Raw genomic sequence first — 26,174 nt, 5'->3', positions numbered from 1 at the left:
GGACAAGCAGTACTCCAGCTTTCAGACCTTTGCCAGGAAAATAAACCTACTGGTGAATTAATTTCTGCTTGGCACATGCTGATAAAGGCACAACAAGGTGTGTGAGAGTGAGAGAAGGCAGCCTTTTTATCATCCTCAGTGACCACAAAGCCAGCCAGGAAAAGCAGATGGGTGTGGCGGCCAAGAGAAGAAAGCTAGGGGTCATAAAGAAGACTTCCTTGGACTCCATCTTCCATAACCCTCTTTGACCAGGTTGGCCAACAGGCTAGGATGATGGAGCCACATCTAGGTAGATAAAGGATGGCATGAAAATATCCTGCTTGTGACGAGTGACCTCATGAGAAAAGAAGCCAATGCTCAGGGCCTTATCAGCAAAGGAACACAGGGAGCAGCCTTTTACCAACTCAGACCATTGGTGCATGCAGCCCAGTATTGTCTACACTGACTGGCAGCTGCTTTCCAGGACTTCAGGCAAGCATCTCTCCTAACCGTGCCTGGAGATACTGGTGGCAGTTAAACCTGGGACCTTCTACATGTAAGGCACTGAGCCACGGTCTTTCGCTCTATTCATGGTGCATCCCTGGAGCTGCCACTATCACGACAGTATGAGATCCCTTGCTGACACTAAAAGAGCCCAGTATTTCTCACTGTGGAACCAAGCCCTAATACTTTGCTCTGCGCTCCAAGGCTGTCTTTGTTGCCGTCTTTCCCATTCACAGCCCAGTCCTATACATGGCAAAGTCCTCAGCTTCCCTAATTCTGCAGTCACTCCCACCCCATACATTTAAGCATTCTGATATCACTTTAACTGCTATGGCTTTCCCCCAAGGAATCCTGGGAGCTGTAGTTTGTTAAGGATGCTAGAAACTGTAGCTCAATGAGGGTTCTCATGACAACTCTCAGCACCCTTAACTACAGTTTCCAACATTCTTTGGGGGAAGGCATGAATGTTAAAGTGGCAGAAGACTGCTTTAAATGTATGGGGTAGATGCAGCCTGCATCAGATTGTGGTGTTCAGCATCTCAGCAGGACATGCTTCAGTTGCAGGGATGTTGATGGACTACAATTCCCATCATCTGTGGCTGTTGGCAGGTACGGATTGGAGGGGTTGGCCAGTCTTGTTACCTGGGCATGATTTGGGGGGCTCCACATGTGAGATTAGAAGAAGAAAGTGTGAGAAATCCAACCAGGGCCACAAGGACCTTCAAGCCCCCCAGTCCCAGCTATTTGAGGCCTTCCACCCTGAGAACAGAATTCCAGGTGCAAATTGCCTCCTTCATTGCCCCCACCTCCCAGTGCAACCAAAGAAAGCATCCTGATGGTGACTTCTCCTCCTGAGGAGGCTATGTGAGGCTCAGCTCCACAGACTTAAGACTCCTGAAAGGCTAGCAGGTGTGCTTATCAACCATGATGATTCCCTGCTATATCTTGCTGCTGCTTCTAAAGCTAGCAGGCACCTGGGCTGCTCAAGAGGGAGAATGCAATGAGGCCTGGACGCCTGTGACTAAAGGACCAGAGCAGCTGGAGTCTAGAAAAGGAAACCTGTTGGCTGTACAAGAGAGAAAAGATGCAAGGAGAGATGGGCATGCCCTGGGAAAACAAATTCCCAACCTGAAGTGGAAGGAAGAAACCCAAACACTTGAGCCAAGGCCGTCTGAGGATCTTGTAGGGGAGGACCACCAAAGTAAAGAAGGTCCCTTCTGGCAGCAGGGCCCTTGCCCCAGCAATGGAGGCCCTCAGCAGTGGTGCGGCAGCTGCATGGTGAAAACCATCTTGATCTGTGTTTTGGGGCTGCTGGCCCTGGTGGGCAATGGGACCATCATCACAGTCATTGCCTCCTCTGTGTCCGGCTGGAGTCACAGCACTCGCCTGGTGCTGTTGTCCTTGGCTGCGGCCGATACCGCCCTGGCAGTACTGGTTGTGCCCCTCAACCTCTACCGTAGCTTGGTGGTGGGGCCGATGGCAGAAGAAGGGGAGGCGTCGTCCTGCCGGGCGGTGGCCTTCATCAACTGCTGCATTTTTGGGGCTTCCCTCTACTCCTTGGCAGGTGTCTCCCTGGAGCGCTACGTGGCCATTTTCTACCCTCTGCACTACAGGCGCCTGCTGAGCCACAGGAGGGTGGTCCTCCTCATCACTGCTGCCTGGCTCCTGCCGGCCCTTCTGCTGGTGCCGCTGGCTGTGCCGGGCCCGGGAGCCTTGCTCCAAGTTCGCTTCTCGGCCTCAGCCCTGCTGTGTGAGCCAGACTACGGCTCAAACACCACCTACTCCCTCTTCATAGCAGGCACCATTTTCTGCCCTGCTGCTGGGACCATCACCTTTGCCAACCTGTGTCTGTGGCGGGCAGCCCGCTCCCAGTGCCAGCGTGGGAAAGGTGGCAGGGCCCTTCCAGCGAAAGAGGCAGGGCTGAAGATGCGCTGTGTGCTGCCGTTGGATGCTGCAGCCCGCATCCTCCTGCCTGTCGTCATCGCCTTCTATGTCTGCTGGATGCCCTGCATCGTCACCATGCTGTACAATGGTGAGTGTACAGAGAGGGGTGGTTGCTGTTCTGGGGATCCAAAGCAAACCGAAAGTAAGAGGGGCAGGGGTGGGGGCTGGCTAGCAATTCATATGCACCTAGATACACTTTGATATAATTACTAGCAGCAGGCTCTTGCCAGACGCTGAAACAAAAACAAAACAAAAAAAATGCTGCAGTTTTGAAATCTGGGGTCCAAATCAGTGCAGTATTGAAAGGTTCGGTCTGCTATCTTGAAACAAAATGGTATCTAATTACATCCAAACATAGATGAAAACTTGCTCCTTGAGCTCTGGAACCAGCATGCAAAATTTGGATATGATATCCTAAGAGGTGCTCAGATGCATAGCAATCAGACAAACAAGTTTCCAAAATATATGGTACAAAATATTGGAAATGCAATACATCTCACAACGTATGGGGAGATTATGACCAGGATCTCAGTAAGCAACACCTGGAGAACAAACTGTTGATGGCCAATTTCAAAGGCTGATCTGCTCTCCCCTTCTCAAGGGTTTTTTAATCTTTAAATTTGACATGGACCGGTCCCAAAAGAGGACTGTCCTCTGACAGCAGTTCAAACAAAGAAATTTCCTCTGCAAAGTAGGGCCATGGGCACTCTTATTGCTGCCTGAGGCTCTCCCCACCTCCAAGTACTAGATGCTGTATTGGTTAACTCTGCAGCAATTTGTACTTCATTGATTGAAAAGCCAAAGTGATTCAACAGAGAGAACGCAAGCATAATTGTTCTAAATAGGTTATCTACAGTTTGAAAAACACTTCAGCAGCTGCAACGTCTGATTTGCTGTTCCCCATCCTGCAAAGAAACATAAAGAACTAAAAGTCTGTATGGATGCAACAACAGAAAACATGTCCCCAAACTATGGGAGATTGTCTGTGTTGCAATTAAGACACAGTCGTTACATACACGTATACACCCCAATTCCCTAAATACTACAGTGCATTATTCACAAAGATTTTCCAAACAATGTGGTCTAGAAGCTTGCTTAAAAACAAACAAAAAACGACTTTGACCTCATGTACCAAACATAAACAACCTGCAATGTTCACTTCTTTAATACTTGTTTGGCATTAGGTAATTTGATCCTAGAAGGATGGATGTGGTTGGGCGAGTCTTTGCATGGAGGTCTAGAGACTGAGGTAATTAAGCACTACAGTTTCAATCAAATTTCTGACATCACTGGGTAGATTTTCCTCTTTCCAAGCAGTAAGGTGTGTGTGTCTGTGGATGGCATTTCAATAGTAGGGGTGGGAGGGATAGAGAAACTAGTAGGAGCCAGTGCTAAGACTGTTACGCTAAGATCAATTACCTGGAAGTAGAGATGGGGGAGAAATTTGATTTGCTTCAAATTTAAAGGCAAACCTACCAAATCCACACTTTCTGAAACAATTTGCGAACTGAAACACTGCCTCCCTTTTGAAATTCACTAACTTTTGCAATCCGTTTCTCCATCTGAGTAACATGTAGAAAAGTGCATATTCTAGGGTACATGGTGGAAATAGCATGCAAAAATAGCACACATAACTGCTTTGCGGAAATGTGTGTATTTGGTATTTGACGAAACTGCAAAACAAAAACTGCGTATATTAGGAGAAAATCACATTAAAATGCTGGTGGGTTCTCATGAAGACTTTAAGAAAATAATATTAATCCGCAAACTGGTGTGAAGTTCAGTGCAGAATGGAATTCAGTTTCTCATTTTTCCAATTCACCCAGCCCTACTTGGGAGTAAGCTCTGTTAAATTCAGAGGGACTTAGTTCAAAATGATCATGTATCCAAACTGAGTTGGTGTCATAGAAGATGGGCTTGCAGGCAACATGGCGGAGGCAGAGAAGGCTTATCCATGATTGGAGTGAATAGGGTACTCCCCTTCCGACCTCAGTCTGCCCTCTGCCAGCCCCCACCAGCCTGCCTTCTTACTTACCCATAACCAGTCCAGAGGGTGGTCCTGCCTGTCAGTTCTCCCCTTCCTCCTCCTCCTCCTCTGTCTCAGCATTGCCCTTTACTGAACTGAGCAGAGGGACAAAACTGGAATGAGTTTGCTCTGCCTGCCTTTGACTTTGGCTCCATGTGCTCTTGGACTCCCTGTCTTATGCCTTACCTGTCCCAAGGTGCACCATCTATCAATGCTCCTTACCTGCTATATATTGCTGCAGACATCGGAGGAGGCACTTCTTAGATAGGAAGCTGCCTTATACAGAGTCAGACCATTGGATAATCTAGTATTGCTTGTGGTAGTGACTGTCTGGGATTTCACACCGTGAGTCTTTCTGTGCCCTACCTGGAGATGCCAGGGATTGAACCTGAGACCTTCTGCATGCAAGGCAGATGCTCTACTGCTGAGCTACATGGTAGAAGATCTGCTCAGTGGTGACACGTAGCAGAGCTTTAACTGAGCAGCCCACATGGCTGGGAACTTCCTTCCAGTGGATATAATACAGGAGCCTTTAAGGATCATACAAAATCTTTGGGGATTTTGGTTGCTATGAAATACATTTTTATTTCACCTCGCCTCCCCAGAAGGATAATCCAAGCCTGGTCACTGTTAATTTTGGAGCACTATAATGTTATTTTAATAGGTTTTTTGCTTGGTTTTCTTAATATATTGCATTGTATTTATTTCTATCCTGTACATCACTCATTAGGGGTTCTTTTGAACATAAAGCCATTAAGAAATAATGCTGTGAACTGCCCTGCGATCTAGAGATGAAAGGCAGTATACACATTTTATAAAGAAATAAAAGAAACAAAAAGAAATATTCTAAGATAAAGAATGAAATCAGATAAATGCATTGCATCCTCCTGACTAAAACATGTCTTCCCTGTGCCGTCTCATTCCAGCTATCACCCACAAAAGAGTCCATGGATGGGTTGAGATGGTGGCCTTGTGGCTCCCCATAGGCAGTGGCTTCCTCAACTGCTTTGTCTACTTCTGGACCAACAGGAGCTTCCGGCACAAGTTCCGGAAGATCGGGCATAAGCTGTGCTGGCCCTGCTATAAGGCCACAGAGGACAAACGGTGGCAGCGGCAGCAGCGACAGCAGCAGGAGCTCCCTACCGTCAGTGCGGCCGTGAGCAGCATAACCTCCCCCTAAGGCTCCTTCTGCAACATGAGTCTCCCAGCACCAGCTTTTCCAAGAAGGCCAAGCCAAACTGTAACAAACCAACACCCACCCAGGCTCTCCTTACTTAGTTCAGTCTGGTTTGAGGAAACCTTGCTGCAGCATGAGGGCCATTCCTGGAGCACATCTGCATCTATCTTTTGGGAGAGACCTGGATGCCTAAGCAGTTGGAAGGGCAGTTCTGGAAACAGCCATGCCAGGAAGTGATTCAAGAGAGGAAACTCAGTGTCTTACTTGGCTGGGTTTCCACTTGGGGGTTATTTTTGTGACTGGCTGTGCTGAACTAGGCTCTAAGCTGAGAAGGCCAAGGAGCTGGGGACAAGTGCTGTGCCACAACACCCCTGATGCGCCTGCTCCCACTTTTCAGAACTGCTTCGCCAAAACATTGGGTGGTTTGCCCCCCCCCCAAAAAAAAGCACCAGGCAACTGCTGGGAAGTGGTGATAGAGCAGCCGCAGGCAAAATTTGTACAAGGGATGTAAAAGGAAAGCAGGGGTCACTGGAACATCAAGTTGAGCAGAGAGCTGCCTCTCCCCCCCCCATTTATATTTCTATCTCTGTTCTCTCTTTCTATTCCTCCTCTCTTCACCATTACAAACACTGCAGCAACCATTTTGTTCCCCCAGACCCACGGAAAGGAGACTTGGTGGCGAGGAGAGAAACCCTTTTAAAAATAATAATAAAATATGAAAAATGGTAAGGGTCATGGTGACTATTTTAATGCTCCTTTAGCAGCCAGACTCTGCCATCCGCTTGAATTTTAAGAGTAGGGTTTTAGCTAATGGTTTCCCTCCTCCAGTGTGCTGGGCTGTTGTTGACAGAAAAACACGTGTGGGAGGCCCATCGTCACGTTCCGTAACAGCCAAGCCTCATGAACCGAGGAAGAAATTGCCATGAAATGAAAACATCTGTGAAGTTGATCTGAGCTGATCTACCCTGTAGGGTCTCCCCCCCCCTTTTTTTTGGGCATGTTGAATTGGCCACGGACCCCATACCAGACCTCATAACATCTTGGAATCTCTTCATCTCAAGCAGAAGTGGAAAACCTTTGTCCCTCTGAACGCTGCTAAGCTTCAACTCCTCCAGCCCTGGAGAGCAGGGCCAGTGGGAGTCTGGAGGTCCAAGGGCTCTCCACTCCTCCTCTAAAGAGATGGACCAGGATGCAGTGGGTTAAAACAGAAGACACGTGCCAGCGCTTTCACAAGACTGCAAACCCCGCTAAAAAAGACCACCACTTTTCAACTCATCCCACAGGGGTGGAAAATGCTTGGGCAACTAGTTCCTTGTTCCCAGAAGCCATGATATAGCATGTAGCACTCCTGTGACTGTTCATGTTTTTACAGCAGAATTCGACCCTCCCTCCCTGTATCCTGTTGCTGCCCAGTCAGTTTTTACATAACCTTGTCTCTCCCTGCCCCACACCGCTCTCTTCTTCTTAACTATTTTATACGCTAGTTTTTAAATGATTCAGAGTGAGAACAGAGAACTGAAGAGATCAATGTCTCTGAATGAAGAGATCAAGGTTTCTGATTCAATTGCCTCCCCCCCTTAAGATCCTAGCAGTTACAGACATGCAGAAACACAAGCCATTGCATAGAGAGTGACTAATTCTCTTCCTTGGGAAACTTTTTCCCTCTCCAAGTAGGCATTTTTTATTTCTATTTTTTTTGCAAAAAGGCCAGTGGCGGGTGGGGTATTGGGGCAAACTTGTTACAGAATTTTCTTCTGCTGCAACAAAATTGGACTAATATCTCAGGCAGGGCTTCTGTTCAGAAAACTAGCTGTGTTTGTGATGGGATGCCAAGAGCCCTCTATTTGTTTTCCTCCTTTTTCACCTGCAATATTCCTACCCTCTGTGTGTGTGTGGGGGGGGTGTCTCTCCCACTCTGTAGCTGTTATGCAGCAGCGATTATGCGAAATAGCATGTTTGTATCTGATTTGCTTAAAATAGCCATATTGAGAGTATTATTGTTTTTTTATGTAAAGAAAAGAAAAGCAGCATGAAATGATCCAAATCTATTTTGTAAACCCAAACCTCTCTCTAAAACTATCCCCCTCTGTTTTATTGTTTTCCAAGCCTTTTAAAAATCCTTTTGTGGCTTGGAGTTCTGTGTGTAAGTAACAATCCTTTCTCTCTCCACCCTCCCCCTTTCCTTTCTGATCCGTAAGTGTTGTGTTCCTTGGAGAAAATTTATTAAGTTATAATTTAAAATGATTAAATAAAAATAAAGATTTTTGAAATAACTTTTGAATTCTGCCTCCTAATTTTTATTTTCTACTGGCACTGTCAAAGGCCCTTGGGCTGCTCCCCCCTCCCCCATGCCAGTAGTTTGGGGGATGGAGGGAGAATTGCCAGCATAATTTCCTGGCCCTGTTCCTCTGCCTTGACAGAAGCCTATTGTGCAGGATTTGACATGGTGAAGCTTTTCCTGACATGCGGATGGGGGAGAAAATCTCAACTTCTGGGTGGCAGCATGTCAGTGGGCTGTGAAAGGCAACAGAGCAGGTTGATAAAATGCCATTGGCAATCTCCTCTGTGCTGCTGTTTTTCATTCCTTTCCATTATATTATTCCCCTTTAGAATACAATATTGCCCAAGAACAATTTTGAGTGACGTTGCATTTGTAGGTGGGGGGTGGCTGTTGGAACACTCTGTAGAACTCAACTGAGCCTTTCACTTCCTGGCCCCTAAGCAGCAGAGTTCACTCAGTCTCCTGACACTATAGCTCATGTGAGGTCTTCTACAGCCTCATAAAAACTGCTAATGGATTTCTCTCCCTCACTCAACAACATTTCCAGGGTGGCAAATTATAAAATGTGGTGGCAGAAAATGCAAATACAATACAGGAAAACCATTATAAAAATGACAGGGAGTTAATTCAGTGTGTCAGAATATAACTCACTCCTGTGTACATGGGGTCCCCACTTGGGTATCAGAGCACCACAGAACTATGTCTGGTCCATATGTGTGAAAGAGAGAAAAATGGCCACCTTCCCCTAACCTGCTTCCCTCCAGAAGCTTTGGACCACAATTCCCATCAGCCTCAGCAAACAGCCATTCTGGATTTTTAGGTTTGGATGTTTAACGGATGTGCTGTTGCTGTTTGTCTTTATATATATATATATATATATATATATATATATATATATATTTCACGGTTGTTAGCAGTTTATTTATTTTTATTGTATTTTTATGTACTTTGTGGTGTGGGTGTAAAAAAATAAGCAGCAAGGGGTAAGTAATACAAAACTGGTGAAGCACACTTTGCTACTTCTGTGAGTTCCAGCAATGTTTAGTATACACAAGATGGTACTGATAAAACATTTTATTGAGTCCTGGGTACAGGCAGCTGACTACTTAAGAGACTGCTGAGCCCTGGCCACCCTGGCTGGGACTGATAGGAACTGGAGTCCAACAGCATACGGAGGGCCTGGGTCAGGTTTCCCACCCCTGACAGAGTGGTAAGCTGGTAATTTACTCCCCACAGAGCCTTCCCAACCACCCCCTGCTCATTGGCAGAGAATGTGGCTTTTCTGAAGAAGATCCCCACTTCAGTCTCATCCATCTCTGGTTAAAGGACCTCAGGTAACAGGAATCTCAGGCAAAAGATCTTCATTGCTGGTGAGGGCCCTCCAGGTGTTTCAGACTACAACTCTCATCAACATCAATGGTCAACTTGGCTGATGTTGATTGGGGTTCTGGTCCAAAACATCTGGAGGACACCAGGTTACAGAAGGTAGACACCAGGTTATGGGAGGTAGACAGCTTCTGTCTATGTGGGTGACGACCTTGGATCGGAGCTTGTTCACATTTCATCTGGCATGGGAAAGGTCCCTGCAAAGCCTTTGTCCAGTGGCTGCCCTTTTCTGGCAACTGGTCCCCATACACCCACCATTGGTCTGTAGGATTTGGTTCTTTGAACACAGTGGGAATCCCCAGCTGGCTATAATCCCTTGGCTCCTGGATCATGTTGCCATCAGTCCATGAAACACGGGCAGCAGTCTCCCATTTCCTGCTGGTACTTCTTGTTGAACATCTCAATCTGCAGTGGGGAAAAGTGGTTCTTCCAGTCTCCAACAATACCTAAGAAGAACACAAAGGCATTGTCTGGCTGGGTCAGAGCACAGCAGACATCACCTTGTCCAGCAACATCTGGCCAGAGGCAGCAATTAGTGACTGAGGAGTGTGGGAAATGCAGATAGTGGATGCCTGTTTTATCTCGACAGGAATGGTGCTCTGCAGAACAGGGGCAGCCACACTAGCAGCCTTGCACTGAGTTACTGCAGAGCAGGCTACTGAGATGGAACTGAGATGGAAACTCTGCCACAGACTGCAGCAAACTAATACTGGGTTTGTTTTGAAGGAGCACAGAGCAGGGAGCAGCAGCTTTGCTGCAGAACTTCCCACTCGCCCAGCCCTCCTTGTCTCCCCACCCACCTTTCCGCATGAACTGGCTCTTGCTTGGATCCATGATCTCATGAGGGACGAGTGTACCATTCACCATGGTGTTGTTTCTCATGGAAGCAAAACTACAATGCTTTTGGATGGAAGCCATCTGGCCTGGTTGCAAAGGGCAGTCAAGAAAGGCACTCAGTCGCTCCACAGAGCCTTCCAGATCCTGGGGAAAGGGCAGGCAAGGAAATCCATTTTAGTTTCTCATTTTTCCCAATCTTAAGTTCAGTTCTGTGCATTTCTGCATTAGTGTGAGATTTATATTTTAAGAATGAAAATTCACCGGCATTTTAGCTGTGAATCCCAATACACACACGTTTCTATGCAATTTTGCCTAATATAAACATTTTTGCAAAGCGGCTTTCTCTTAATATAATGCATGTCATTTTCAGTAATGTAATCATTTTAATGTAAGCTTTACTCAGGTTGGTGCATTTTTGTGGACCTTCCTTGTCTTGAGAACTGCGCTGCAAAATTCAGAGAAGTGCGGGTTACAAAAGATTGCTGTTTCAGTTTGCGAATTGTTTCAGAACGTGCAAACTGAATTGAATTTCTCTCTTATCCTTACCCTGGGGTCACAGAAGTGAGTAGAGGGAAGAAGCTGGACCTTACAGGCTACATCCAGCTGCTGAGAGACACATAAAACACTCAAGGCGCAGGCCTGGGGCACTCATTTGCCCCCAGGCAAATCAAGATGGGTAGGTGCCCAGGGTCTCACTGGCACTGAGCTTTGCAGCATGTCCAGCTACTCTGCAAAGTTGGGGTTTTTTTTAAAGCTAGAAAATGGAACAGAGGAAGCTTATACCTAGTTAGACCATTGGCCCACCTAGCTCAGTATTGTCTACACTTACTGGGAACAGCACTCAAGGGTTTCAGGCAAGGATCTCTCTCACCCTACCTAGAGAGGCCGGGGATTGAACCAGGGGCCTTCTGCATGAAAGGCAGGAGCTCTGCTGCTAAGCTATGGCGAAACAATACAGGGAATGTAGCTCCCTGATACTGTCTATACATTGATTAGCAGAGACTCTCCAGAGTTTCAGATGGGCCTTCCTCAGCCCCACCTGGAAACGCCACGGATTGAACCTGGAGTCTTCTGCATGCAAAGCAGGGTCTCTGCTGCTAATCTGCAGCCCTTCCTCAAGCATCACCACCCAACCTGTTCCCTGAGCTGCCTGCATGAACCTGTCACTCCAGGGCAATTGCTCACACCCACCCTCCCAAACCAAGGCTTCCCACCTGCTCTCCAAACAAAAGGCTCACAGACAAGGCTGCATCAACTTAACCACCCATATCATGGGGGTGGGGGTGGGCTAGGGCATGGGTAGGCAAACTAAGGCCCGGGGGCCAGATCTGGCCCAATTGCTTTCTAAATCTGGCCCGCAGACGGTCCGGGAATCAGCGTGTTTTTACATTAGTAGAATGTGTGCTTTTATTTAAAATGCATCTCTGGGTTATGTGTCGGGCATAGGAATTTGTTCATCCCCCCCCCAATATATTCCGGCCCCCAACAAGGTCTGAGGGACAGTGGATCGGCCCCTGCTGAAAAACTCTGCTGACCCCTGGGCTAGGGGAAATCACCTGATGCAGTTCTTCATAGGTGATGTAGAAAACATCCAACTCCTCCTTGCAGCTGAGCCAGCCTCTGGTGTGTTCAAACCAGGAGCCGTAGTGCACTGTGTGGGACAGGACAGAAGAGATGGGTCAGAGGGGGAAAGCAGTGTCTTTGCCTTCAACATTGCATTAATCTTTCTCAGTCTGGGGCGACCTTCCGAGGGCCACATGGCAGCAGTGGCAGGACCAGATGCAAAAGTGGTTGAGGTAATGACTGTAAATGTTACCTTTTTACAGAGTAGGCTACTTTCAACACACAACGCTCTAACCTCCATCCACAAAAGCAAGTGGCATGATCAGAATTCAAGGACACATTCCAGCCCAGCAAAAACACTCTGGCACTGGGGCAGGGTGTGTTTGACTGGGGAGAGTTCCAAGGGCCACATAGAGAGGTTCTGGGTCTGATGTTTTCCATCCCTGCAATAATGCCAGCCAGCCAATCTACAGGTCTCCCTGGAGGGCAGGGTCCATTCCACCCTCATGCCCTTTGCTGAGATTTCAGAATGTGGTTAATCCATCCAGTGGCTCTGGCTCATTTAAGCAAAGGTAAATAGCAAAGTGTGCATGTTGCTCTGAATCAACAAATCTCCCCTAGTAATGCAGGGAACAGACTCCCCATCTAAAATAGGAAGAATCAAAACCAGTGATCTGGCACAGTTGGAGTTGCCACTTGAATAGAATAGAATAGAATAGAATAGAATAGAATAGAATAGAAAGTGTACTGTGCCTTTAACATTAGTGGTATGACAGGCAGAAGTTCCATAGGTGCAAGGATCCTTCCCATTCTCTTTCACAGCAAGCTGTCTCAACTGGATTTCTGATTAAATAAAGGTGGTCTCAATAATTACCAGTTCAAGCAAGTTAGAAGCTGGGTTTATTTAGTGGTTCTGCTTTTCAGAACTGCCACTTTGCAATGACTAAAATCACACAGCTCCAAGGCTTTGCAAACTGCAGTGAACTTTGCTAGGATCAAAAGGGAAACCTGACCTCTGCTGTCCTGTGGGTGTTTGCTAGAAAAGTGTTTCATAAGCTCATATTAAAAGGGCAGAAGTTTGGAAAGGTATCCAAGCTAACACAGCTGGAAATTTAAGAAGCTACATTCCCTTAGAGTGACCCTCCTGGAATCTCAGTACAAACCTCAGAGGGCAGAAATCAAACAGCTGCTTATTATGGTTTCATATTTGTGTAAGAATTTCAATTACTATTTTAAATTGTTTTAAAATGGAGGCCAGACTGCCCCCAAATGTTTTATTTTTATTTATTTATTTTTCAAAACAAACAAACAAACAAACAAACTGGATTTCAAAGAGAAAAAGACACTACTGGTAGCAGTAGGGATCCCAGATTGTAGTAATAATATGACACTTCTAGTGGTACTAGAGATTCCAAATAGAAGCAGTAAGTTGTAGTAGTACTAAGATTGTACTGGTAGCACTAGAGATCCCAGAGTAAAATAAAAATGCGAGCAAATGTAAGGTTTACAAACAGGCACTATTGTTAGCAGCAAAGATCCCAGATAGCACACAGGGAGAGAAGTTATATGTTCTTTTACTGTGTTATTGTGACCTTAAATCTCAGCTTTTATGAGTTTCCTCATGGCTTTTTAGCAGCAATGATGACACTGTAGGGAACTGAATTTCTGTTGCTGCAGGTAGCATCATTATGGGCCCAGCCTTCAGTGCTGCTGGGTATTTAAATGACTCCAGGGCACAGGCCCACAGTGCAAATTTGCACATAAAATTTGTATATGCTAATTTAAAGGTACAATTTCAAAAGCAGGCCAGATTCCAGAGGTGGGAAATACAAACTCTGCCTTTTGCTTACTCTGAGGAATGGGATGCTAACAGGTTTTCCAGGGCCCAGGACACTGTGGATAGGGCCCTCTGCAACTTAAGGTGACTGGGGTCTCCATGACACTCTGTGTCTTGCAGTGCACTCAGCTGCCCTAGGAAACACCCTGGGCACAGTGTTGCTGCCAAGAGAAATGACCCAGCAACTAGTTTAGAGAACAGATGAGCAAGATCTGAAGTTTATAAAATTATGCAGAGCACAGAGAAAGTGGATAGAGAAAATGTTTTCCTCCCTTTCTCTCAATGCTAGAGATCATGGATGTTCAATGAAGCTGAATGTTTGGAGATGCGGAACAGACAAAAGAAAGGACTTCTTCACGCAGCACATTAAAGTCTGGATCTCGCTCTCAAAGTGGGCAGTGGTGGATGGCTTTGAAAGAGGACTCGACACATTCATAGAGAATATGGCTCTCCACAGTCAGAGGCAGTAATGCTTCTGAAATATCAGTTGCTGGAAAGCACACAGGAAGGGAGAGGGCTCTTGTGCTCAGGCCCCGGGAAGGTTACCCAAAGGGAATGTGCCTCTCAGACAGAAAAAGGTTCCCCACCCCTGGGGTACACTGACAGGCTCCCCGGGGTTTCAGACATGCGTCTCTTCTGGAGGTGCTGTGAATTGAACCCAGGACCTTTCACCACTGAACTTTGGCCCTTCCTCTATTAGGTAGAAGTATCTGTACCATCTCAAAACTACATATTCCCAGGTGGCTCTGGGGTGTGTGTGTGTGTGTGTGATTGAAGCCATGATAGTTAAGGCATTGTTAGGCAGGCAGCCCAAATGACACCTGTGACGCAGAGATGCCCGACCTGACTCACACACCTGTGCCATCCAAGAAGTTGAGGAGGAACTCATCAAAGGTGCCAGGGTCAGGGAAGAATTTGGCCATCCTGCAGAAGTGATAGAAGGACACAGCAACATCTTTGGGGTTTCTGGTCAGGTGGATCACCTGCTGGAGCAAATGAAGAGGCAGAAGGCACACGCCATGTAGGTCAACACGACACAGCCCAGGTGGAAAGGACGAAAAGCACCCCTCCATTTTCCTTCCCCTCCATAACAAGAGCCCTTCTGGAAGCAACCGACCAGCCCCACAATGGCCACCTCAGTGCCTCTGGGAAGCCCACAAAAAAGACCCTCCTGCTGTGGTTGTTCCCCAGGAACTGGTGCCCAGAGGCATACAATATCTGAATCTAGAGACTGCATAGAGACATCATAACTAATAGTAGCCACGGATAGCATTATCCTCCCTGAAGTTGTCTAACTCCAAATTTTAAAGTCATCTAAGGCTGCATACAAACCATAATGTTTAAAGCACATTTCCAGGACAAACTGTAGCTTACCCTGCATAGAATTAAAATTCCCAGCACCCTTAACAAACTACAGCTCCCAGGATTATTTGGAGGAAGTGTCCTATAAATGTATGGTGTGCATGCAACCTAAGCAGGCAAGGCTCTTCTTATATTCTTATTCCCCTCCCTTTTACAAACTTTAATGAAAAATAAAATAAAATACAAAACATAAAATGTTGTCTTCCGGGACAAATACATGTATGCATGTTAAGGGTTGTATGCGGTCATCCACATGACATCAAAACAGACTTGGAAAATGTTTTACATTACAGATTAAACTCACTTCCACAGGGTATTCTTCAATCTAAAGTGTTAAGGTAATTTCTCCATAGTTGCTGCTGTAACTGAGACAGAAGGAATCCCGCTGTACTGTTGCTAATAAACAACATGAATCGAGACCATACAGAGTCAAATCCATCTTTCTTCTTATCTTTTTGAGAGGGCTGCTGGTTGCTGATAAGTTTCCTTAAGTTAAAATGCCTGGTGGGAAATCTTGGAGAGCTGCTGGCAGTCAAGTGTTGATGACTTGGGGTGGGGAACCCCTTTTGGCCTCAAGGGTCACATTCCCTTCTGGGGAGACTTCTGGGGGCCACATGCCAGTGGTGGGCGTGGCAAGAGGCAAAAGTGGGTGGGGCAAAGAGGTGTAAGTTTTACCTTTGAACTGTAGCATAGTTTCCACACACATTCACGCGTCGTTCTCTGTTCTCTATCCAGCCAAACAAGAGTTCAAGGATATATTCCTGATGAGCAAAAACACCCAACGAGGATGTGCAGCAGGGCCAGTGAGGGGGTGTGGCTTAGGGAGAGCTGGTGTGCTGCGGGGAGGGACCCAGGGGCCAATTAGAGAGGCCTGGGCTTCCCCATGCATGATGTAGCCAACAATGAGCCAGATGGAACAATAGCCTGCCTTGAAATAAGGCAGCTGCTTATGTTCCAACAGAAGGGAATGGCCCAGGGGCTCAAGAGGAAACAGCCATGAAGGCTGCTGCTGCTGCTGCTGCCACCCCTGGACATCTGCCGCCTGAGACGGTTACCTAATGGTAGGGCCAGCCCTGTCCTGAAGCCATGAGAAATATGGCCAAGTATGGGATCTCCTTGCACATACCTTGGGCTTAGCTTTCCTCAGAGAAGCTGATAACACACGGTAGGGCAAATGGGTGGTGAGGAGGCGAGGTCCTTCTGTCTCCCGGAGAATCTCTGAGAAGTAAGTGTGCTCCAGCCATGGGTTCCGGCTCCAGTTGGGGATGTTCTTGGCAGGCTGAGGGTCTCCTTTGCTGTAGATTAAGGTCAGGATCTCCTGCATCCAGGTGGTGCCTAGAGGGGAGGACAAGAACATCAGCAGGGGAAAGCCTCTGACCTCCAACCACTGCATGACCTCCAGGGACAACCTCATTAATGGCAGGCTTGTTAAATATAAGGACTGCAATTGTTTCTGTTGCAAGGAAGAAGGCTTATTCAAATAGGTGTAATAAGGTTACAGACTACCGAAGGCAGTCTTTGGTCGACCTTTGGTCACATCCACACTATACATGTGAAGTACATTTAAAGCAAATGAGTTCCACCAAAGGATCCTGGGACCTGTAGTTTCATCCCTCACAGAATAACAGTTCCCAGCACCCTTAAAAACTGCATTTCCCAATATTATTGGGAGGAAGCGGTGCCCTTTAAATGTGCTTAAAATGTATTGTATGAATGAGATAAACTGTGAATGTGCACACCGCACACATTTAAAGCACATGACTTCCTCCAAAGGATCCTGCGACCTGTCGTTTGTTAAGGGTGCTGGAAATTGTAGCTTTGTGGGGGTAAATTATAGTTCCAGAATTCTTTAGAGGGAAGATCTTGTGCTTTAAATGTATGGTGTGCATGCAGCCTGTGTTAGCTTATTCATTTGACATCATTCAAAGAATAAAAGCATGAGTTAGACATTTCTTATAGACTGGGGGCAGGTCCAGATGGGAGTTTGCTGTGGCATTGATTCAGTTTTTGTGTGTGTGTGTTTTGGCAATGTTCACAAGTCATCATCATCATCAAAATGCCAACCCTTACTTTTTATACATTTAATCCAGATGTTCCCTTGCTGTAGAAAATCCAACAATTATGAATAAATTGTTAAATGTCTACAGTCATTTCTGGTATGGAAACTCGTTGGCAGACATTTTGGGAGGAGGGGAGGAGAGTTGAACACATTCTCTCTCTCTCTCTCTCTCTCTCTCTCTCTCTCTCTCTCCCTGCATACATACCAAACATTTAAAACACACACACACACACAAGAACGAATTCTGGGAACTGTAGTCTACTCCTCATGGAACTACAATTTCCAGGACCCTTACAGTTACAAGGATTTTTTGGGCAGTGTGGGAATATGCTTTAGAGGTATGGTGTTTATGCAGCCATCTCTCTCTTTCTTTCTCTGCCAAGGTCCACAACAAAAATAAGTGCTTCTAAAGCTGCTATTGCATTTCAGTGGAAACTCCCATTGGCACAAATGAAAGGCTTCCTTGAGTCTCTAATCCAGATATTGGAAAACTCTTGGGCCGACTGCTCCCCACTTGTCTCTCAGTGAGTCAGTGGCCTCATTGTCATTATTACCAGATGTGGTTCTGCTTCAGCTTCTCATCACTGGTACCAGTCCAGCAGAGATTGTTGAGGCTCAACACGGATATGGAGAGGGTAAAGAATTTCTTTTATTTTGCTATTTGTTAAATTCATTTCTGTAGTCTCTAGTATATATTTTGGAAAGCGGTTTATCAGTCCATTCGCCACGCATTTGGATACTGCTTCAGATATCGTAACCAAATTTTGTGTCAGCCAACGGAGTTGTAATACCAGAAGTTTAGTGAAAGGAATCCTTGTTTTGGAGCACACCTTCAAATGGAAGGCGTTCAGACTGGGACTATAAAACAAGAAAGCTTATGTTTATTAAGGGAAGTATATTCTTGAGTTCTACAGCACTAATTAGTTGGAGAAACCAAGAAGCCAGTCTTGCCCCTTGGTTCTCAGAAGATACATCTGAGATGACCTGTTGGCTCAAGGTCCAGAGAAAAGTGTGTGAGGGGAGGTGGAAGTGAAAGATGATGCAACTTGACACATATCACTTTGACGTCAAAGGGTAGGTCAGCCCAGATATCAAAGGGACAGCTTAGGAATCTGAAGGCTTTTAATGCTGTCAGTCTTAACTCCATGCAGACCCTTCAACTTCCAGCCGCAACCACTACCACCCTCTGGTCATCAGAACATTGCCTCATCTCTCATGCTTTCCTTCTCCAAGATGGGCTACTTTCCCAGGCTGAGCTCCAGCTGCCCCTCACTTCCCTCTACAGCACGTGCAGAAACCACCTTCTTGACCATGGGACCCACTATTGGTCTTGTCCACTCAATCAGCCGGAGCCTGTCTTTGCATGCAGAGGAAGTCCCTAGATCAATGAGGGCTTGAGACCCATCGGCTACCCTCACCTAGTTTAGCCAGTCATCAAAGCTGTTGCTGGGGTGTGGCCACTGTCACATGTTGACAGCTTGTAGGGGCCACAGTTCAGCGCTGAGTGCAGGATGGGTATCAAAAGTGGACAAACTACCCCAAAAGGAGCATGACATGTCTCCCACCACAGGTAACACCCCTCTCCTAACACTCCATACATCTCTGTCTAGCGGTATTCAAGCTGGATATGAAGTGCAACCCACCTACCCCTGCAATTAAACTACACATTTTTAATAATAATAATAATAATAATAATAATAATAATAATAATAATAAATTTTATTTATATCCCGCCCTCCCCAGCCGAAGCCGGGCTCAGGGCGGCTAACAACAGTAAAACAGTACAAACAACACTCTAAAATCATTCATTATAAAATTAATTAATTCAAGCCACTGGCAACCATTGGGCCAGAGCTCTGCGAAGATTGCCGATGGAGGGAGTCAGGCTGTGCCCTGGCCAAAGGCCTGGTGGAACAGTTCTGTCTTGCAGGCCCTGCGGAAAGATGTCAAGTCCCGCAGGGCCCTGGTCTCTTGTGACAGAGTGTTCCACCAGATCGGAGCCACGGCCGAAAAAGCCCTGGCTCTAGTTGAGGCCAGCCTAACTTCTCTGTGGCCTGGGACCTTCAAGATGTTTTTATTTGAAGACCGTAAGTTTCTCTGTGGGGCATACCAGGAGAGGCGGTCCCGTAGGTACGAGGGTCCTAGGCCGTATAGGGCTTTAAAGGTTAAAACCAGCACCTTAAACCTGATCCTGTACTCCACCGGGAGCCAGTGCAGCTGGTATAGCACCGGGTGAATGTGATCTCACAGCGAAGACCCCGTAAGGAGTCTCGCTGCAGCATTCTGCACCCGCTGGAGTTTCTGGGTCAGTCTCAAGGGCAGCCCCACGTAGAGCGAGTTACAATAATCCAGTCTGGAGGTGACCGTCGCGTGGATCACAGTGGCTAGGTCAGGACGAGAGAGGTAAGGAGCCAACTGCTTAGCTTGGCGGAGATGGAAAAATGCCGCCTTTGTTGTAGCTGCAATCTGCGCCTCCATGGAAAGGGAGGTGTCGAAGATTACACCCAAACTCTTAACGGACGGTGCTGGCACTAATTGCGCCCCCGCAAGAGATGGGAGTTGCCCCCCCAATCCCATATCGTCCCGTCCCAGCCACAGGACCTCTGTCTTCGAAGGATTTAACTTCAACCGGCTCCCACGTAACCATCCAGCCACAGCTTCCAAACATCTGGTCAGTGTGTCTGGGGCCGAGTCAGGATGGCCATCCATCAACAGATAAGAGTTGGGTGTCATCAGCATACTGATGGCAACCCAGCCCAAAACTCCGGACAAGCTGGGCGAGGGGGCGCATAAAGATGTTGAAAAGCATCGGGGAGAGTATCGCACCCTGAGGTACTCCACACACCAAGGAGTGGCGCGATGACAATTCCCCCCTAAGCGCCACCCTCTGTCCCCGACCAGAGAGAAACGAGCGCAGCCATTGAAGGGCTGTGCCCTGGATCCCCACGTCGGCAAGGCGGTGGTCCAGAAGTTCGTGATCGACCATGTCAAAAGCTGCTGATAGATCTAGAAGAATCAGCAGCCCCGACCCACCTCGATCCAGCTGTCTACGAAGATCATCTGTTAGGGCAACCAGAGCCGTCTCGGTCCCATGACCAGCGCGGAAGCCGGACTGGAATGGGTCGAGAGCCGATGTTTTCAGTGCACTTACCAGTTTCTCCCCTCTAACTTGTCTGCCATTTAGGGGGGAAGATCTCTTAGCTTAAGGAGCCCCTTGGCCTTCCACTTTACAAAGTGCTCTAATCTTGACTCCATGATAAAACAAGAGGCATCCCAGAAAGGAAAAAACAGATGAGCTGAGCATGTCCTGTTTCTCCCCACACCAATCAGAAAAGGATTAATTTGTTTAAATTGCTGGACCCTTTTAGCAAAGCTGAATTATACAGTGGTGTGGCCACATTCTGACACCACATCCTTCACTGCAGGTATGAGTATCAAAAAGTTTGTTGAGGGTGTTGGTGGTGGTGATAGAGCACTACAGATTGAGTCACCATCCTGTTGCAAAACTGAACCACTGGTTAGGCTACTGGTTCCATGCAGCTTTGAAGGCCAAAGCGTGATGCTGGAACCACCCCACTGCTATGAACCTGGAGCAACCCAATGTGCCAGGTGATGTCCATGATTAAAATCGAGATGGACTTCCTCTTTGCACTGCCTGGGTTTTCACTAGACACCACCTATCTCCCACACTCAAAGTTATCACACTATCCTTTTTTTAAAAAAAATAATTTTTTAAAAACTTTCTTTTCTGTCATTACAAACATCTCATATCAGTAACATACATATCACACATCTTCACCCCTTCCCTCCCAGGCTTCCCTCAGCTTCCATTTCTGGTTTGTTACCCCCTTATTGCATACTGCTGTTTCTTACAATCCACTGTATCATTTCTTCATTATTTTAAATGTTCTCTACCAATAAAGATGTGAGTGTTTATTTAAATCCTGTCATCAAGTCAATGTTTTTTCTTTGTTTCTGCAAATATGTTATAAAAGGTTCCCACTCTTTTTCAAAGTCACTGCTGGCCTTTTCTCGTAGTCTATTCATCAGTTTTTCCAGTTCCACATAATTGATCAATTTCTCTTGCCATTGTTCCTTTGCAGGAATTTCTCCAGTCTTCCAGTTTTGTGCTATCAAAATTCTCGTTGTTGTAGTAGCATACATAAATAATGTCCTTTTCTCTTTCAGCAGATCTTGACCTAAAATACCTAACAGGAAGGCTCCTGGTTGTTTAAAAAGTTATCACACTATCTAAGGATGGGTGAGACATTTGGTTTGGTTTGCATTTTACCACAAACTTTTCTAATCTGCACATCTCAAACAACATGCAAATGAAAACAGAGGTATCTTTTGAAATCCGTCCTTTTCTCAATTTTGCAGTGCAGTTTTCTAAGCAAATAAAGTGTACAGTTCAAAATGCTGAGCCTTATGTGGCTCATGTCCACAATAACCTCCTCTCCCCACAAGAACTTACCTGGGTCCTACGATCGTTATCTGAGGCCCTTCTTTGTGTGCCCCCATCACAGGAGGCTTGGAGGGTGACAACACACAAACCGGCCTTTTCAGTGGAGGCCCCTTGCTTGTGGAATGCTCTCCCCAGAGAGGTATACCTGGTGCCATCTTCATACTGTTTTAGGCACTGGACAAAGACTTTTATTCCCCCCCCCCTGATTTTTGCCCTCTGATTTGAAGGATACCATGGCCTCTTTTTGTGGGGTAGGGCTTGTAGTCCTGCCTTTTTGTTTGTGTTTTTAGTCTTTTATTTGAATTGTTGTGTTTTTAGATTTTTGTTGTTGTTTTTAATTGGTTTTAATGTAGGTTGCTTTGAGTTACTTGGTAAGAGTACAACAAACAATAACACAAAACTGTGTACATAAGTGAAAGTGTGCCTAAAACTCCATATACTAATGAGAATAATATAGAAAGATGCCTATTAGGGGGAAATTTCTTTGCAAAAGCCTTCATGTAAAGCAAAATTGCATACATATGTTAGGAGAAATGTACACTAAGTACACATTTGCCTCACACATTTAAAACAGAATCATGCCACTTTAAACAGTCATGGCTTCCCCCAAAGAGTCCTGTTTTGTTAAGTTTCTTAAGGGTGCTAAAAGTCGCTAGGAGGCAATTCTCCCAATTGTTTACGTCACAGAGCTACAATTCCCGGAGTTCCCTGGAAGAGGGATTGGTTGTTAAACCACTCTGGTAATTGTAGCTCTGGAAGAGGAAGAGGAGTCCTTTAACAGAAGGGCCCAGATTAAATCCCCAGCATCTCCAGGTATGGCTGGGACAGAACCTTCACTGAAATCCTGGAGGGCCGCTACTGGTCACAGAAGGCAACACTGGACTAGATAGACCAAGCTCTGACAGTGTAATACAGCTTCCTATGCAGCTAAGAGGTATTTGTGGCTCAGGGGTACAGCATCTGCTTTGCATGCAGCCTGTCTTAGCCTCAATCCAGAGCTTTTCCAGATAGACCTGGGAGAGAGAGACCCCTGCCTGAAACCCTGGAGGGCCCCCATCAGCTCAGTAGACCAGTGGTCTGACCAAGGCTGTATACACACTCTCATTTACCCTGCAATCAGTTACCCGCAACCCATATCTAGCCTGTACCTAGCCTGTTGTTTCTTGCAAAATACCGCATTCTGATGTGCCGTCCCCTAAATAAACCCTACCGTATTTACTCAGGTCTAATGCGCCATGGAATCTAATGCACCCCTCGATTTTTGCAACGTAATAAAGGTGAGCATTAGATTCGAGTAAATATGGTAATTAAAATAAAAAGGAAGAAGAAGGGTGACCTATCTATGTTTCAAGCTGGCCATTTGTACACAGAATTCAGCAACTCCCTAAGTTCCTGTTTCAGCCCAAGCAATGCTTTTGCTGCAGACAGAAAGGAGGGCAGGAGGTCCATGAGCCTCTGAGGGGCTTTCCCCTCCACTGCCCTGCCTCACACAGCCCTTACCTGATTTGGGGTAGGTAACCAGGAGGACATCAGTGCTGCAGAACTGGAAAGTGCTGGCAAAGTTCAGGGACGCCTGCGTGTGGAGATGGCCAGGCAGCCTGAGGCCGGCAAAGGTCTCCGTTACATCCAGCCTGTACATATTTGCTGGGTTGCAACAGTGTGTGGGGAGAAAAGCAGCAGCAGGCGGGGAAAGGAGAGCTCCCTTCTTCCTCCCCGCCCCAGACTCCCGGGTGGGGGGAGGAGCGAGGGCTTCAGAGAGGCTGCTTCTGTTTAAGACTCGCATTTTGTGACTGGTACACTCTTTACTCTCTTAACTTACCCAAAAAAGCCAGCGTGCTAGTTTGTGTGTGTGTGTGAATGACATTCATTGTGAATGTAATTGTGCAGCTAAACAGCTTGCAAGCCTTGCTGTGGTCTGTTTCATGAGAGAGAGGATGAGGGCAAGAAATCTGCTAGACTTTAAAGAAGCAACAAGACTCTTTTGTTGCTTAGGCAGCTGGGTGCCCCTGAAATAAGCGCAGAAACCAGATGCGCGGGGGGGTGGGGTGTGATTGCGTCTTTCATGTCTGCGTGTGCCTCTCTCTGCAAATTAATTTTACAATGTGCTCAACCCGCTCTTTGGTACAGCGAAGCTCATGTGGCGACATGATGCCTGCAAATAATGCAATAATTTTGTATCACAGAAATCACAGAACCGGAAAGGCCCTCAAAGATCACCTGGTCCAAACCCATCAGTGTGGGAAATCCAGTTCAATTGCTACCCCTGGCATATGGTTATCCAGTCTTTGCTGGAGCATCCTTCAAAGCTCTCCATACCTCTCCCAGCAATCAGAAGTCCCGGGAGAGTTTTGCTTCCTTTGGATGAAACAAAAGAAAATATTTAAGGGGTGCCTCCAAATGACATTTTTGTTCAGGGTTCATCATGATTTACTTGTGCAAAGCTTACTGAGTGGTTAGACCACAGTCCCCTCCAAACAGGTGGGTTTTTGCAGGTGTATTCCTGCAACATGCCGTCGATTCAACAGTGGTGCATTATGATGGATGTATAGTTGAAGGTCAATACGCCACTCTCTTTTAAAAAAACCCAAAAAACTAATTTTTATTAAAGATTTACAAAAAGTATGTGCATTGTCTTTTTCGGGTTGTAAAGTCTTTTCTACAGATCAGTTACATTTGATAGGAGTCTCAGTCAATACGTCATTCTGCTTTATTAGTTGTACTGTAATGCTTCCCCAGAGTTAATGCATCCTTGACATCTGGAGGAGCACTCTTGCACTATAGTGTAACAAAAGCAGGACAACAACAACAACCCAGCAGGAAAGGCGATGATTGCCCTTTTGGAAAGGGCTGCACCTCCATGGTAAAGCATTGCTTGGCATACAGATGGACCAATGCTCTGACTCAGTATAGGAAGACTGACCTCCCTATGTTTCTTGAGGAAAGGCGTAGCTGAGCGCTAGAGAGGACACCTGCCTTGCATCCAGAAAGTCCACTTTTCCTTCCTTGGTATATCCAGGTAGGGTGTAATAAGACCACTTGCCTGAAACCCTGCAGAACTGTTGACAGATCTGAGCTAGATGACTCGCATTCTGTGTTTCCATGTGTGTCCCTTCTGAAACGAAGCATGTGTATTTGTTTGCTTGATTCCTTCTTTATACTTTTATTTTATTTATTTCGTTATTAAAATTTGTATACAGCCCTTCATCTGAAGATCCTTAGGCAGTTCACATCGTAAAAATGCAGAACAAAGCCACATAGCACATAATAAAAGCAAAAACAAAGAAAACCAATAACCCCATTTCCACAAACAAAGAACATAATCAGCCAAAGGTCTGGTTGAAGAGGAAAGTTTTTTCCTGACACTTAAAGATGTATAATGAAGATGCCAGGCGAACTTCCCTGGGGAGAGCATTCCACAAATGGGGAGCCACTGCAGAAAAGGCCCTTTCTTGAGTTGCCACCCTCCAGACCTCTCATGGAGGGGGCACATGAAGAAAGGCCTCAGATGATAATGCAGAATCTGGGTTGGTTTTTATGGGGAGAGGCAGTCCTTGAGGTATAGTGGTCCTGAGCCGTTTAAGGCTTTATAGGTCCAAACCAGCACTTGGAATTGGACCCAGAAGCTAATTGGCAGCCAGTGCAGTCAGGACAGGATCTGTGTAATAGGCTCAGACCATCTTGCCCCAGTGAGCAACTTTCAATCCCGGTGCCTTGATCTATTTCCATGAAATTGACATTGTTGGATTGGGTATTTAACTGCCAAGTGTTGTGCAAACATGCACACAAACACATAATTTGCATTATATGCTGTACCACAGAGTTTGCATGATTGACTGCTATATATCAAATTCCTTGGGGCAGGGGAGCTTGTAAAAAGTCCAAGTCCAAGTAAGGGCCAAAAGTATATTATACATTTAAAAGCAAACAAGCAAAACTGCTGCACATAGCACTTCACCTATGCACACCCACACACCCCTGGTCTGTTTCCCCTCAATGTGAAATTTAAGACCACAAGAGGGTCATGAACTCCATTTTCAAAAGGAACAGTTTGCAAAGTGTGCACAAATTTAAGGCTTGTGGTTGTAGAAATGCAGGTCAGAGAAGCGGAAGTGGAGGTGGAGGCAATTCTGTTAATTATGCCCACAATCTACAAGAAAAAGCCACATCCTAATTTAAAGGCATGAAGTGGCCTTTCTGTTGCTTGCTGCCTTTTTCACTGATATAGTGATGCTATGAGAATGGGAAAAAATAGTCAACTTGTCATATTACTAGCTTCACACAATCTCACCCAGAATCAGTCTGGGTTCAGGCCTGACCATGAATCTGAATCACCTTCTCCCTTTATTGGGAGAAAGACACGGAGAGTTCTTCCTCAATCTCTCAGCAGCTTTTGATACCATGGACCATGGCATCTGTCTGCGCCAACTTAATGAGATGGGTATGGTAAGCACGGTTTGACAGCAATTCCCACCTTATCTTGAAGGTGGGTTTCAGAACTTCCTCCCATCAAGGTAGATCTAGACTATGGAAGGGAGCGGGTGGCGCTGAGTTCTAAACCACTGAGCCTCTTGGGCCTGCTGATCAGAAGCTCGATGGTTCGAATCCACGCTCTGGTGGTGAGCTCCCATTGCTCGGTCCCAGCTTCTGCCAACCTAGCAGTTTGAAAGCATATCAGTGTGAGTAGATAAATAGGTACCGCTGTGGCAGGAAGGTAAACAGTGTTTCTGTGCTCTCTGGCACTCGTCATGCTGCCC

General features: G+C 46.3%; 2 protein-coding genes across 3 annotated transcripts; one reads left to right on the top strand and one right to left on the bottom strand.

The window, feature by feature from the left end:
• Positions 1–1,758: 1,758 nt before the first annotated feature.
• Positions 1,759–5,772, top strand: LOC310683525 (putative G-protein coupled receptor 21; the record flags this gene model as incomplete). The annotated part of the gene is made up of 2 exons (XM_083453458.1): positions 1,759–2,515; positions 5,380–5,772. The coding sequence occupies 2 exons, from the start codon at positions 1,759–1,761 to the stop codon at positions 5,631–5,633; spliced, it is 1,011 nt and encodes a 336-aa protein (XP_083309584.1). The 3' UTR covers positions 5,634–5,772.
• Positions 5,773–8,969: 3,197 nt separating this feature from the next.
• On the bottom strand, positions 8,970–23,124 carry LOC310683366 (sulfotransferase 2B1-like). 2 transcript variants are annotated; one of them, XM_083453219.1, is made up of 6 exons: positions 22,921–23,124; positions 16,023–16,231; positions 14,391–14,520; positions 11,691–11,785; positions 10,098–10,278; positions 8,970–9,743 (listed from the first exon to the last, which is right to left on the bottom strand). In XM_083453219.1, the coding sequence occupies exons 1-6, from the start codon at positions 23,057–23,059 to the stop codon at positions 9,637–9,639; spliced, it is 861 nt and encodes a 286-aa protein (XP_083309345.1). In that variant the 5' UTR covers positions 23,060–23,124; the 3' UTR covers positions 8,970–9,636. The 2 variants fall into 2 exon arrangements, with proteins under 2 accessions (XP_083309345.1, XP_083309346.1); XM_083453220.1 differs by having other exon boundaries at positions 14,391–14,517.
• Positions 23,125–26,174: the final 3,050 nt, after the last annotated feature.

This window comes from Podarcis tiliguerta (assembly GCF_965153285.1).
Source record: "Podarcis tiliguerta genome assembly, chromosome: 8".
NCBI lineage: Eukaryota > Metazoa > Chordata > Lepidosauria > Squamata > Lacertidae > Podarcis > Podarcis tiliguerta.
The sequence above is the reverse complement of the archived record's forward strand: the minus strand, read 5'-3'. Positions and strand labels throughout refer to the sequence as shown.

Excerpts from the sequence above, each read along its gene's own strand:
- LOC310683366 (XM_083453219.1), bottom strand. The coding sequence starts at position 23,059 with ATGTACAGGCTGGATGTAACGGAGACCTTTGCCGGCCTCAGGCTGCCT. Across the intron at positions 16,232-22,920 it reads GGTTACCTACCCCAAATCAG|GCACCACCTGGATGCAGGAG; the intron begins GTAAGGGCTGTG and ends CCTCCCCTCTAG. Across the intron at positions 9,744-10,097 it reads GAGCCAGTTCATGCGGAAAG|GTATTGTTGGAGACTGGAAG; the intron begins GTGGGTGGGGAG and ends TGTTCTTCTTAG.